The sequence below is a fragment of the Dama dama genome, chromosome 12 (genome assembly GCF_033118175.1).
Source record: "Dama dama isolate Ldn47 chromosome 12, ASM3311817v1, whole genome shotgun sequence".
Taxonomy (NCBI): domain Eukaryota; kingdom Metazoa; phylum Chordata; class Mammalia; order Artiodactyla; family Cervidae; genus Dama; species Dama dama.
In genome coordinates, this window is record NC_083692.1 from 54,673,708 (window position 1) to 54,687,899 (window position 14,192).

Here is a 14,192-nt window from a genome sequence, read left to right on the forward strand (position 1 = left end):
AAAATTAGGTTACAGTTACGGCCCCTGTTCTTGTCACACTGCACATGCATGAATTGTTCCCTATAATACAAAACCTATAGGGAATTTGGGCTCACATTCTAGTTAAGAAGCCTTGCATTAGCGCTTATTGTGTGCTCTGACCCTCGGTCATCAGGGACATACATCTACAAATAGATAGACGCCATGTGGAGTAGTACCTCTCACTAAGTCCACCTGTGGTCAGAGCTGCAGTAACTGGTCCCTGCCTCTGTCACTTTTGTAGGAGCACAAGAACTGTGGAGAGATGAGCGAAATAGAAGCCAAAGTCAAGTATGTCAAATTGGCCCGGTCCCTTCGGACATACGGTGTGTCCTTCTTCCTGGTGAAGGTGAGTTGGGTGTGGTGGAGGGAGCATTTATCTTTACTACTTCTTTTGTTAAAAGTGTTCACTGATAAGCTTGGAAGTAGTCCCTTTTTTGTTGTTGTTTAGTTGCTCAGTATTGTCCCTTTGTGACCCCACAGACTGCAGCATGCCAGGCTTCCCTGTCCTTCAACATTTCCCAGAGCATGCTCAAATTCCTGTCGGTTGAGTCGGTAATGCCCTCCAACCATCTCAACCTCTGTAGTCCCCTTCTCCTGCTTTCTATCTTTCCCAGGATCATGTGGTCTTTTCCAATGAGTTGGCTTTTTGCATGAGGTGGCCAAAATATTGGAGCTTTCACTTCAGCATCAGTCCTTCCAATGAATATTCAGTGTTGATTTCCTTTAAAATTGACTGGTTTGATCTCCTTGCAGTCCAAGAGACTTTCAAGAGTCAAGGGGTAGTCCCCAGACCCCTAGCATTTGCACATGCAGCATCTTGGCAGTAGTGACCTGAGTTGAGCAATGGGACAGACATGAAGTATAAGAGCTATTAGGCTGGTGAGTGAGCCTGGCTGCCCTCAGGTCTCAGAACAGCTGTGTCTTGGCTCTGCTCTCTGTCACTACTGTAAAGTCCCCAAAGGAGTGCCTTTACTTTTACTTGCTAGCGTTTTCCCCTAAGAATGTTTCATTTAAGTTATCAGGAGTGCCCTGGACTAGGAAGTTTGTTGACCGCAAACTTAATGGTACTTACTTTGTATCCTGTTAGATGGGTTTGCAGATTTTCTGTGGCCTTCAGATCTGTTTTTTCTTGCAAATTGCTGGTCTTCCAACCTAGAGGGATAGAGATGGGTCTTTGAAATTCAGCTTATGAACAAGCAGAGAGTGTGTTCTTGAGTTGACGAGGAAACTCATCCAGTAACTTCCTCATTTTTACATCCTGCCCAGCATATGATCTATCCTGGAGAATGTTCCATGTGTACTTGAAAAGAATGTGTAATCTGCTGCTTTTGGATGGAATGCTCTGTAAATATCAATTTAAGTCCATCTGGTCTAATGTTTCATTTAAGGGCTGTGTTTCCTTATTGATTTCTTTGTCTAAATGAACTGTCCATTGATATAAATGTGTTGTTAAACTCCCCCTGTATTATTGTGTCATTGTCAATTTCTACTTTTTTCATGACTGTTAACATTTGTGTTTTATACTGAGGTGCTCCTATGTTGGGTGCATATATATTTACAATTGTTATATTTTTTTCTTGGATTGATCCTTTGATCATTGTGTAGTGTCCTTTGCCTCTTGTAAGATTCTTGACTTTAAAGTCTATTTTGTCTAAGTGTTGCTACTCTGGCTTTCTTTTGATTTCCATTTGCATGGAATACCTTTTTCCATTTCCTCACTTTAAATTTGTATGTATCTCTGGATCTGAAATGAGTCTCTTGTAGGTGGCCTATATACAGGTCCTGTTTTTCTATCCATTCAGCTGTTCAGTGTTTTTTGGTTGGAGCATTTAGTCTGTTTGCATTTAAGCTAATTATCAATATGTATATTTCTACTGGGCTTCCCTTGTGGCTCAACTGGTAAAGAATCCACCTGCAATGTGGGAGAACTGGGTTCGATCCCTGGGTTGGGAAGCCCCCCTGGAGAAGGAAAAGGCTACCCACTCCAGTATTCTGGCCTGGAGAATTCCATGGACTGTATAGTTCATGGGGTTGCAAAGAGTTGGACAGGACTGAGCTACTTTCACTTTTCATATTTCTATTACCATTTCACTAGTTGTTTCGGATTTGTTTTTTCCCCTTTCTTATTTTGTTCTCTTCTGATTTGATGACTATCTTTTGCATTGGGTTTGGATTCCTTTTTCTTTTTTTGTCGGTATATATCTATTATAGATTTTGGTCTTGTGGTTACCATGAGGTTTTTGTATAGCAGCATAGGTATATACCTACTTGTTTTAAGTTACTAATCTCTTAATTACAAATACATTTTAGATCCTCTGCATTTGTACTCTTCTGTCCTCATGATTACCGTTTTTCAAATTGTATTTTGCATTTAATTGTTTTGTGTATCCCTTAACTGCTTATCGTGGATACAGATGGTTTTACTACTTTTGTCTTTTAACCTCCTTACTAGCTGTATGTGGATGATTTCCTACTTTTATTGTATATTTGCCTTTACCAGTGAGCTTTTTCGTTGTAACTTCCTTCTTTTTAGTTGTGGACTTTTCTTTTCCACCTAGAGAAGATCCTTTAGTGTTTGTTGTAAAGCTGGTTTGGTGGTGCTGAATTCTTTTAGCTTTTTCTTGTCTGTAAAGCTTTTGATTTATTCATCAAATGTTAGTGAGAGCCTTGCTGGGTAGAGTATTCTTGGTTGTAGGTTTTTCTCTTTTATCACTTTAAGTATATTGTGCCGCTCTCTTTTGGCCTGCAGAGTTTTGGCTGAGAAATCAGTAGATAGTCTTATGGGAATTCCTTGTGTATTATCTGTTGCTTTTCCTTTGTTGCTTTTAATATTCTCACTTAAAATGCTCTCATAACAGCTTAAAAAAGGTAATTATGTGAAGTAACGGATGTCTTAATACTCTGTGGTAATCTTTTCTCAATATTTGCATATATCAAATCATTATACTACACACCTTAAACTTATATAATGTTCTGAATCAGCTATATCTATATAAAATTAGAAAAGATGGCATCATGTGATCATTTTGTATAAAACTCTTAAGGTGTTTGATAAAATTCAACTATTCATTATAAAAATTTCTATAAAATTCTAGAATACAAATATACTTCCTCAATAGGATAGAATATTTTAAACCTATCACCAGTATTCTACTCAACAGAGAAGTGCTGGAGAGAAACTTATAGAAATTGAGATCAGAGCAAGTTACCCTTTAACATTATTTTGTACATTCTAGGAAGTGTGGTAATATGTAAAAAAAAATTTTTAAATACATATCTTTAGGAAATGAAAAAAAAATTATTATTAATATTTGTTTATCTTTTAGTGAAGATATACAGAATCATATTTTTAACTATTTACTTTGAAATAACCATAGAGTCACAGGAACTTGGAAAAATAACAGAGAATCAAAAAGTTAGAGTAACAAGTATGGGTAAAGATGTAAGGAAACTGGAGTCCTCATATGCTGCTGGTAGGAAAGTAAAATGGTGCAGTCACCTTAGAAAACAGTCTGGCAGTTCCTCAAATGAGATGCCATATGACCCAGTAGTTATACTCCTGGGTGTATATGCCTAAGAGAATTCAAAGCATATATATACACAGAAAAATTTGTACATGAAAGTGTATAGCTGCATTTAGCCCAATGCTGGAAATAACATATTCATCATCTGATGAATGGATGAACAAAATGTCATATATCCATGAAGTGAAATATTAATTGGTCATAAAATGAAATGAAGTGTACTGCTTCATACTACAGCATGGATAAATTTTGGAACTGTTATGTGAAGTGAAGTAAGATTTCATCACAAGAAAACAAAAAATCCTATCACAAGATTTCTTTGGTATAGAATGTCCAGAAAAGGCAAATCCATAGAGATAGAAAGTAGATTAATGGTTGCTTAAGAGTGGGGTGGAATCATGGGACATAGGTGAGTAATAACTAATAGTACAGGATTTTTTTTTTTTTTAGGTGTTGAGCATGTTTTAAAATTGACCATGGTGGTAGTCACACGTATCTGTAAAGATACCAAAATCCACTGAATCAGATACTTTAAATGGGTGAATTGTATGGTATGTGAATTCTATCTCAATAGCATTTAAAAAATTCTAAAGATGCTGAGAGTTTTCTTATCATCAGTTTTCCCTCGATGGTAACATGCCACTAGTACAATGTCACAACCAACCAATCGCCTTGGTACATACAGTTCATAGACCTTAATCACATTTTGTGTTCTATATTGTTCACTTATGTGTGTGTGTTTAGTTCTGTGCAGCTTTCTCACAAGTGTAGGTTTGTGTTACCACCACTGTAGTCAAGATATTGAACTCTAATCCATTGAGAATACCTTGTGCTACCCTTTTATGGCCATAGACACCTCCCACCCCTTCCTGCCTCTCCTCACACCCTACCCCCTTTCCCTGGTCTCTTTACCCACTAGCAACCTCTGATTTCTTGTCTATCTCAATAATTTTGTTATTTCAAGAGTACCACATGAGTGGAATCATACACTACATAAATTTTTGACTTCTTTTTTTCATTTAGTGGAAATCCCTTAAGATCTGTCCAAGTGATAATGTATATCAATAGTCCATCACTTTTTATTGCTGATGGAAGCAGCAGTTTGTTTAGTCATTCATCTCTGAAGGACATTTGGGTTGTTTCTAGTTTGTGGCTATTATGAACAAAGCTGCTATAAATATTTGTGTATAGATTTTTGTGTGAATGAAGTGTGCAATTCATTGGGATAAATGCCCAAGAGTACAATTGCTGAGCCATATGGTAAGAACACATTAAGCACTATAACAAACAGCCAGGCTATTTTCCAGAGTGACTATACCATTTTACATTCTTACCAGCAAAATATGAGTGATCCAGTTTCTTATCATCCTCTCCAGCATTTGGTGTTATCATTTTTTTTTAATTTTAGCCTTTCTGATGTGTTTTATGAAATCTTTTACATTTTGCATTTCCCTAATGGCTAATGATTTTGAACATTTTTTCCTGTGCTTATTTGTCATCTGTATATCCCCTTCAGTGAAATGTCTGTTCACAGTTTTTTTGGCCAGTTTTCTAGTTAGATTTTTTTTTTTTTTTTCTAACTGTTGACTTTTAAGAGTTCTTTATATATTCTGGATCCAAGTCCTTCATTGAATGTGATTTGCAAATATTTTTTCATGGTCTGCAGCTTGTGATTTTATCCTCTTGACAAGGTCTTTCACAGAATTTTGTTGTTGTTTAGTCACTAAGTCATGTCTGACCCTTTGCAACTGCCTGGACTGCAGCACGCCAGGCTAGAATACACATTCTTAATTTAGATGACAAGTGTTTTATCATTTTTTTCCTTTTTATGTATCTTATTTTAAGTGTTACATCTAAGAGTTTCTGTCTGGTACTTCCCTTGGTGATCCAGTGGTTAAGAATTTGCCTCCCAATGCAGGGGACACAGATTTGATCCCTGGTCCAGGAACTAAGATCTAACATGCCGTGGGGCAGCTAAGCCCATGTGGGCTCTACTGAGCCCACACTCTGGAGCCACAAGCCGCACCTACTGAGGTCCGCATGCCCTAGAGCCTGTGCTGTACAAAAACAGAAGACACTGCAGTGAGAAGCCCACACACTGCAACCAGAGAGTGGCCCCCACTGGCTGCAGCTCGAGAAAGACCACACAAAGTCATGGAGACCCAGTGCAGCCAAACTAAGTAAATAAAAAACTTTAAAAGCAGGAAAACTCAAAAACAATAAAAAAAATTTAGAAAGAGCTCTAACTCTAGGCTCCAAAGATTTTCTCCCATGTTTACTTCTAAATACTTTATGGTTTTGCTTTATGTCCTTGGTCCATTTTGAGTTTTTGTATAAAGTGTGAAGACTTCAGATCAAGGTTCATGTTTGACCTGCGGATGTCCAGTTGCCCCAGTACTGTTTGTTGAAAGGTGTTTTCCCCATTGTATTGCTTCTGTATCCTTGTCAAATTAATTTGAATAATATTGCTGTGGATCTGTTTCTGGGTGCCCTAATCAGTTTTGCTGATTTGTGTATCTGTCCTTCTGCTGGTATCACACTGTCCTGATCACTTTAACTGTATAGTAAGCCTTAACATCAACCTGAATGATTCCTTTCACTTTTTTCTTATTTTTTAGAATTGTTTAGCTACTTTAGATCCTTTTCCTTTCCATGAACATGTTAGAAAAACCTTGTCTATATCCACAAAAAAAAAAAACTTAGCTGGGATTTTGATGGGCATTGCATCGAAATTATAGATCAATTGAGGGAGAGTTAATAACTTTACTATGTTGAGTTTTTCAGCCTATGAACATGGTATTAGATCCTCTTTGATTTCTTTCAACATTTTGTAATTTTCAGTGTGCAGATACTTGTACATGTTATAACAATATACAGAGTCATTTTAAATTTTTAGATTTATTTTTAAATTCAGTGAATAGATCAAGTAAATTTACATGACATATGTCAAAAACATGAAATAACCCATGTGTGTGTGTATATATAAATACGTGCAACCATTTAGAATATATGGTAAAAAGAGATCACACACAGAATAGCAGACATACACACAAAATTGTTTGGGTAAGGGGTAGAATGTGTTTTAATGGCATAAATAACAGATTTCTCTAGGCCTTCAATTTCAACATACCATTAAATCTTGAAGGAAGTTCATTGGCATAATTTCAGAAGTTAAAAGGGAATGATTCATTCATTATTTGAATAGGCTATTCGAAATCCTAAATTAAAAAACTCAATGAAATTATAATTTACAACATGTAGATATTGATATTGAACACAATTATACCACACAGTCTTCAGATCAATCATATATCTTTTGAGTGAACGAGTGTGATATGTTTATAGATCCTTCGGTCATATTTCCTTCTATATTGGTGAACATTTTGTCCCCATTTGTAAAGTCAAGAAACAGGGATCATGTAGTTCTGTAGTATTAACTTTTGAAAAAAAGTAGACTAACCTAGTTCAGACCCATGTTGTTCAAGGGTCAGCTGTATTTCATGCTGTATTTTTTATTGTTATAATAGAAAGCGCTTGGGTGTTGGAGTTGGGAAGATTGGCCTAGAATTCTTGATGTAATATTGTCTCTGTGAGAAATAGCAGAAATGCATGACTTGGAGAGACATCTTTAACCTTCTTAAATCTCAGTTTCTTCATGTGAATAATGGGAATTATAATTCTTTTTCATTTTAAGTAGTGCGTTGACAGGTTCAGATGAATCTGACAGGTCTTTTTTTTCCCATTTATTGTTGTTGTTGTTGTTGTTTTAATTGGAGAATAATTGTTTTACAATGTTGTGTTAGTTTTTGCTGAATATTAACATGAATCAGCTATATGAGTACATATATCCCCTCCATCCCACCCCTGTAGGTCACCACAGAGCTCTAATGAAGATTAAGTGAGATAATGTATATAAATATATATAGTAGCTGGAAGGTAGGGATATTTAGTAAATTTTAGGTTATCCAACTCCTTAGCCCTCCTTACAGTTTCCTAATTCCTGGCCCCTGAGTCCTCCAACTTTTAATTGGCTTTTAGAATCATGATACAGAGCAGGGGTTGGCAAACCTTTTTAATAAAGGGCCAGATAGTCAATGTCTTAGATAACTGCTGGCCATGCCTCTCCTCTCTGTGCTTGTAGCCCAGAAGCAGTAGGTGATATGTAAATAAATGAGCTTGGTTATGTTCCTGTAAAGTTTAATTTATGGACTATGAAATATATTGTTTTCACTTTTCACGAAGTATTATTCCTCTTTTGATTTTCTTTCAACTCCGTAAAAATAGAAAATTTACTCTTAGTTCTCATGCCAAAAAAATCGGGGGGTGATGGGGCAGAAAACTGGCTTTACTGCCTGTCATAGTTTGTGGCCCCAATAGGGAGGATGACTCTCATGAGCCTGCTATATGACAGTGTTCTCAGTGGCTAAGAACAGACACTCTGAAAGGAAGGTCCTGGGTTTCAAATTCTGGCTTTGCCACCTAGTTTGACCTTCCATAAGTTACTTTACTTTCATTTCTAAACTTCAGTTTGCTAACCTAGGATGTTGACTTTTTATGAGGTTTAAAGGAAATAATATAGAAAAGGAGACACTTGTACAAATGATTTCAATAGATGGGAGCTGTAAACATCTACAGTCTTCCTCTCTCATTGAAATCTTTTGCAATTTATCTTGATAAGATTTTCAAAACCCCATAAGGAACAGTAAGGCATTTCCCATGACTTGCAAAAGATCTTGTTTCTTTGCAAGAAATCCTTGTGTAAACCTTCTGATTTATAAATTTGCCTTTAACTTTCCTTGCAACCACAACCAGAGCCTTGAGGTGAGAAACCCGGGGAGCTGACCCTCTTCTCTCTGAACTGTAAAAGCATCACAGAAGGTATTCAAAGCATCTCAGAATCATGAATTAAATCAAAATGAATTGCCAGTTGTTTTTAGGGAGAGAAACAGCTAGTGAACAGAGTCTTTAACACCATTTTGCTTCTGAGCAGCCATCCCTCTCTGCCATGTGCCTAAAAGATTAAACAAAAAAGCATCCTGATGACACAGCGGAGCACACACGGCAGCGCTTTGGCAGGAAGCCACTTTAGACTCTGGCGAGCACAGCAGGATCCCGGACTTAGGCCATGCTGAAGTCGGGCTTCGAGCCAAAGCATGCCCACAGCTTAGCCCACTGGCATCCCTCCACCCCAGTCTGAACCTGATGTAAGCACAGGTGATGTAAGAACCAGCCAGTATACACACCTGCAAGAAGAGCCCAAGGCTAAGCAGACTTGATCACAGCCAGCTGCCAGGACTGAATCCACAGTAACGGCTAAGAGCTGCTTGAAAGAGGATCATGTGTGTTCTCTGTCCCGTCTGACTCTCTGCAACCCTGTGGACTGTACCCTGCCAGGCTCCTCTGTCCATGGGATTCTCCAGGCAAGAATACTGGAGTGTGTTGCCATTCCCTTCTCCAGGGAGTCTTCCTGACCCAGGGATCAAAACTACAGTTCCTGCATTGCAAGCCACTTCTTTCCCTCTGCACCACTTGGGAAGCCCCTGAAAGAGGAAAGGCCTGGCTTATTAGTGGATCCTACCTCTCCTTGGTAGAATACATATCTTCTCGTGCCTTTAAGTTATGCAAGCTTGACACCTCAGAACAAAACCAACTTGATGAGGATTGCCTCAAGAGAGAAGTTGCTAGGTAGCTGACAGAATCGCAACCACAATCTCCATGTGTCTGTGCACAAAAAGAGTTGGGTCGTCACTGGATCCTGCCTAGCCTGCTGTCTTCTCCCAGAGATAAAAGGATAGTGGTGTCTGCAGTTGGAAGACTGGACAGGAGAGTGGACTGAGATTCTAGATTTAGGGAGGAAGGGGGGACCTTATTGCCTCTAGACTGTCTCCTATTATGCAGGTTTGCCACTAAGGGTCTAAGGCAGGTCCTCTCTTGGGGGAGCCCCTATATCTCTAGCACAGAGCCAAGCCTTGCTGTTTTAACTTTCCCCAGCTGCTTTGCATTTTGTGGGTAGACTCAAAAATAATAGTGTCCCTTGATGGTGGTCTCTTGCTGAGTGACAGTATTTTCTGAGTTTCTTTTATACCCTCTTCCCCCACCCCCAGTTATGGACTTGTACTGGAATGCCCACTGTAAGTTCTTTGCTTGTTCACTGTGGTTTCCTCTCCCAGACCAGAATGATCTCAACAGGAGTTGGGGCAATCCATCAGGATCCTGTGTTGCCTCAGCCCAAAGCCCCTCACTGGGGAGGTGCAGATTTGAGAGCAGGAAGGCAACAGCTGCAAACCATATTTTATTTCTGATCTTCCTAGGCCCAGCAGCTGGGCTGGTGCCAACCCTGGATGACTAAACCAGTGGCTCCTGAAGCCAAATGATGCTGACTGGCATGGTCCACCCTGCACTGATTTCACCCCTGGTGGAGCTAGCCTCTCTACAAAGGATCTGACTCTTCCCTGGGTTTTCCCTAAGGACTCAGAGGTTCTTACAGTGCTATATTCTCCTTCTCAGACACCCACTCAGATTCCTAATGCCTTTATCTCCTACTCTTGGGAGGAAGCTGGAGGTGTGCTATGACCTTCAGTGTCTGATGGTTTTGTGAACCGCCCACGGAAACAGGGAGGGGTATTTTCTCATTTTCTTTAATTGTTTCCTTCAGAAGTAGTAAACTGGTAGACAGTCTCTTTTAAAGTCAGAGATCTTTTTGAACTCAGACCTGTGTTCTAATCCTGGCTTTATCACTTATTATCATAGCTGGTCCCTTCATTTCAAGGTGGGGAAGTTGATGATGCTGATGATGGCAACATTTGAGGGACTTCTGAAAATTAATGATAATATTTATTAAGCATCCGTCACACTACTGGTTTAAGTACCTGTCCTCTTGCACAAACATCCACATATACTTGCACACTTTGTGCTAGTTTGTATGCATATTGCTTTTGTAGTGGTGGTATGGGAATTGCTAGATATTTGCAAATAGTTTTGAAAAGTTTGTTTTTTCCTGACCACTAGAAATGTGTATTATGTTAAATTTTTGGAGTAAGGAAAAGCACAGGAGAATAATACAAACCATGTGAGATGATCATTGCTACCATTTTATCATGTAGTGAATTTTCTTTAAAAAAAGTTTAAAATTTTATTCACAGGATCATGCTGTACAAACTTTTTTAATGTGAATAATTTATTATCGTGAATCCAGTTGTTTTTCTGTACTATGGTTTGTAATAGTTGTAGAGTAGGGATTCCCAGGTGACTCAGTGGTAAAGATTACACTTGCCAAGGCAGGAGACACAGGTCCGATGCCTAGGTCAGGAAGATCCCCAGGTGGAGGAAATGGAAACCCATTCCAGGTCAGGAAAATTTCTTGGAGGGAAGATCCTGGAGGACTAACTGTCCATGGGGTTACAAAGAGTCAAACACGACTGAGCATGGTTACACACCATTGTAGAGTATAGCCTTTTGTTTGGAATATCATAATTATAAAATCTCTTGTAGTTGACGTTTTTGGTTATTTGTTTTTTTTGCTCTGAAAAACTCTAGTTGAGCCTTCTTGCTTTGTTATCTTTATACACATTTGTAACTTCTTTTTTAATAAGTTTCTAAAAGCAAGTTGGACTAAAAGTAGGAACATTTTTAAAGCTTTGAATTATTAACAAATTTTCTTCCATAGAGGTTTTACTGTTTTAAGTGACCATCAGTAGTGGTCCTCTTTCATACCTTCTTTAATTGAGCATTAATTTTTTAAAAAATAAACTATTATATATACATGAAAATTTAATTTCTTCTTATGGCTTATTAACTAGTTACTTTATATTTTAGACATTTTCTAATCATGTTCTTTGCCACTTATGTTTGATTTATGATTCAGTTCTGTTCAGTTCAGTTGCTCAGTCGTGTCTGACTCTTTGTGACCCCATGATAACCTCTGACATATAAAGCATATGAAGTTTTTTATCATTGTATTAGTTGTAAATATTTATTCACCAGTCATTTGTCTTTTAATTTTTTATGGTGAGCTCTCTTTCTCTCATTTCTCTCTCTTTTCAAAAGAAAATATATCAAAGTCCGTCTATTTTACAGTTAAAGCTTTTAATCTTTTCCTTTATTTTGACGTTTGTGCTAGGCATTTCCACATCCCACCCCATCCCCCGGCCGGAATCACAAAAATATCCAACTGTGTATTCTTTCTAAATTATTAACCTATCTTGGATTTGCTGTATCATGAGTATGAGGCCAGTTTGGTTCAGTGGCTCAGTCATGTCCGACTCTTTGAGACCCCATGGACTACAGCATGCCAGGCTTCCCTGTCCTTCATCAACTCCCGGAGCCTACTCAAACTCATGTCCATCATATCAGTGATGCCATCCAACCATCTCATCCTCTGTCGTCCCCTTCTCCTCCCACCTTCAATCTTTCCCAGCATCAGGGTCCTTTCCAGTGAGCCGGTTCTTTGCATCAGGTGGCCAAAGTACTGGAGTTTCAGCTTCAGCATCAATTCTTCCAATGAATATTCAGGAATGATTTCCTTTAGGATGGACTGGTTGGATCTCTTTGCTGTTCAAGGGACTCTCAAGAGCCTTCTCCAATACCACAGTTCAAAAGCATCAATTTTTCAGTGCTCAGCTTTCTTTATAGTCCAGCTCTCACATCTACACTTGACTATTGGAAAAACCATAGCTTTGACTAGACAAACCTTTGTTGGCAAAGTAATGTCTCTGCTTTTTAATATGCTGTCTAGGTTGATCATAACTTTTCTTCCAAGGAGCAAGCATCTTTTAATTTCATGGCTGCAGTCCCTATCTGCAGTGATTTTGGAGCCCCCCAAAATAAAGTGTCACTGTTTCCGTTGTTTCACCATCTATGTGCCATGAAGTGATGGGACCAGATGCCATGACCTCAGTTTTCTGGATGTTGAGTTTTAAGTCAACTTTTTCACTCTTCTCTTTCACTCTCATCAAGAAGCTCTTCAGTTCTTCTTCACTTTCTGCCATAAGGGTCTCATCTGCGTATCTGAGGTTATTGATATTTCTCCCAGGAATCTTGATTCCAACTTGTGCTTCATCCAGCCCAGCATTTTGCATGATGTACTCTGCATATAAGTTAAATAAGCAGGGTGACAATATACAGCCTTGACATACTCCTTTCCCAATCTGTTGTTCCATGTCCAGTTCTAATTGTTGCTTCTTGACCTGCATACAGATTTCTCAGGAGACAGGTCAGGTGGTCTGGTGTTCCCATGTCTTTCAGAATTTTCCACAGTTTGTTGTGATCCACACAGTCAAAGGCTTTTACATAGTCAATAAAATAGAAATAGGTGGTTTTTTGGAACTCTCTTTCTTTTTCAATGATCCAGCAGATGTTGGCAATTTGATCTCTGGTTCCTCTGCCTTTTCTAAAACCAGCTTGAACATCTGGAAGTTCACGGTACTGTTGAAGCCTGGCTTGGAGAATTTTGAGCATTACTTTACTAGCGTGTGAGATGAATGCAATTGTGCAGTAATTTGAGCATTCTTTGACATTGCCTTTCTTTGGGTTTGGAATGAAAACTGACCTTTTCCAGTCCTGTGGCCACTGCTGAGTTTTCCAGGTTTGCTGACATATTGAGTGCAGCACTTTCACAGCATCATCTTTTAGGATTTGAAATAGCTCAGCTGGAATTCTGTCACCTCCACTAGCATTGTTCATAGTGATGCTTCCTAAGGCCCACTTGACTTTGCATTCCAGGATGTCTGGCTTTAGGTAAGTGATCACACCATCATGGTTATCTATGTCATGAAGATCCTTTTTGTATAGTTCTTCTGTGTATTCTTGCCACCTCTTCTTAATATCTTCTGCTTCTGTTAGGTCCATACCATTTCTGTCCTTTATTGTGCTCGTCTTTGCATGAAATGAGGTAGGAATTATTATTTTAATAGGCATGATAATTGTTTCTTTAAAAACTTATTAAAACCAATCAAAATATTTTGAGTCCATGGATACACATTAAAAATAACAAAACCCAAGCCTCCAGATGGAAATGTATTTCAAGGAATATTAAAAAAAAAAAAAAAGCTGTGCTTAGTAATGAGAAGATACTACTCTGGCAATTTTAGTTAATTCTAAATAGCTGAAGTGCCATATTTAAATTCTATATTAACCCTTTTTTGTTACTGAGGTGGCTACTGGGAGTTCACTTTAACTTCTTTTTCTCTGGATATGTTTTTTTCTGTCACAATCTCTATTTTTGGAGCAGCCTGACCTTCTGGACAGTATCTCTCTGCAGAGAAAACTTGTGGATCTTTCCAATCTCTGTGGATCCTTCCAGTCTTCTGATGGCTCTGTTTTAGTTTCCATCCCTTTAATTTATGAGTCATTTATCTAGCCCTGCCTATTTTGAAACAGTGATATAGGTTGACTGCAGGTAAAAACTCACAACATCACTGATAACTTGGACAAATCAGATGTATTCAGAGGAAGAGCACTGATTCTTTGCATCTCCTGTTTCAGGAAAAGATGAAAGGCAAGAACAAGCTGGTGCCTCGCCTGCTGGGGATCACCAAAGACTCAGTGATGCGTGTGGATGAAAAGACCAAGGAAGTGTTGCAGGAGTGGCCACTGACCACGGTCAAGCGCTGGGCAGCCTCACCCAAGAGCTTCACACTGGTAGGGACT

The 14,192-nt window shown here is 38.6% G+C and overlaps 1 protein-coding gene across 1 annotated transcript in view; it reads left to right on the forward strand.

The window, feature by feature from the left end:
* The window catches only part of TLN2 (talin 2), a 442,622-nt gene that overhangs the window by 265,613 nt on the left and 162,817 nt on the right, over nt 1-14,192 (forward strand). The window contains exons 11-12 of the mRNA XM_061157289.1: nt 263-367; nt 14,028-14,183. Of these exons, the coding sequence (XP_061013272.1) occupies nt 263-367; nt 14,028-14,183 (261 nt within the window). The remainder of the gene's footprint in view (nt 1-262; nt 368-14,027; nt 14,184-14,192) is intronic.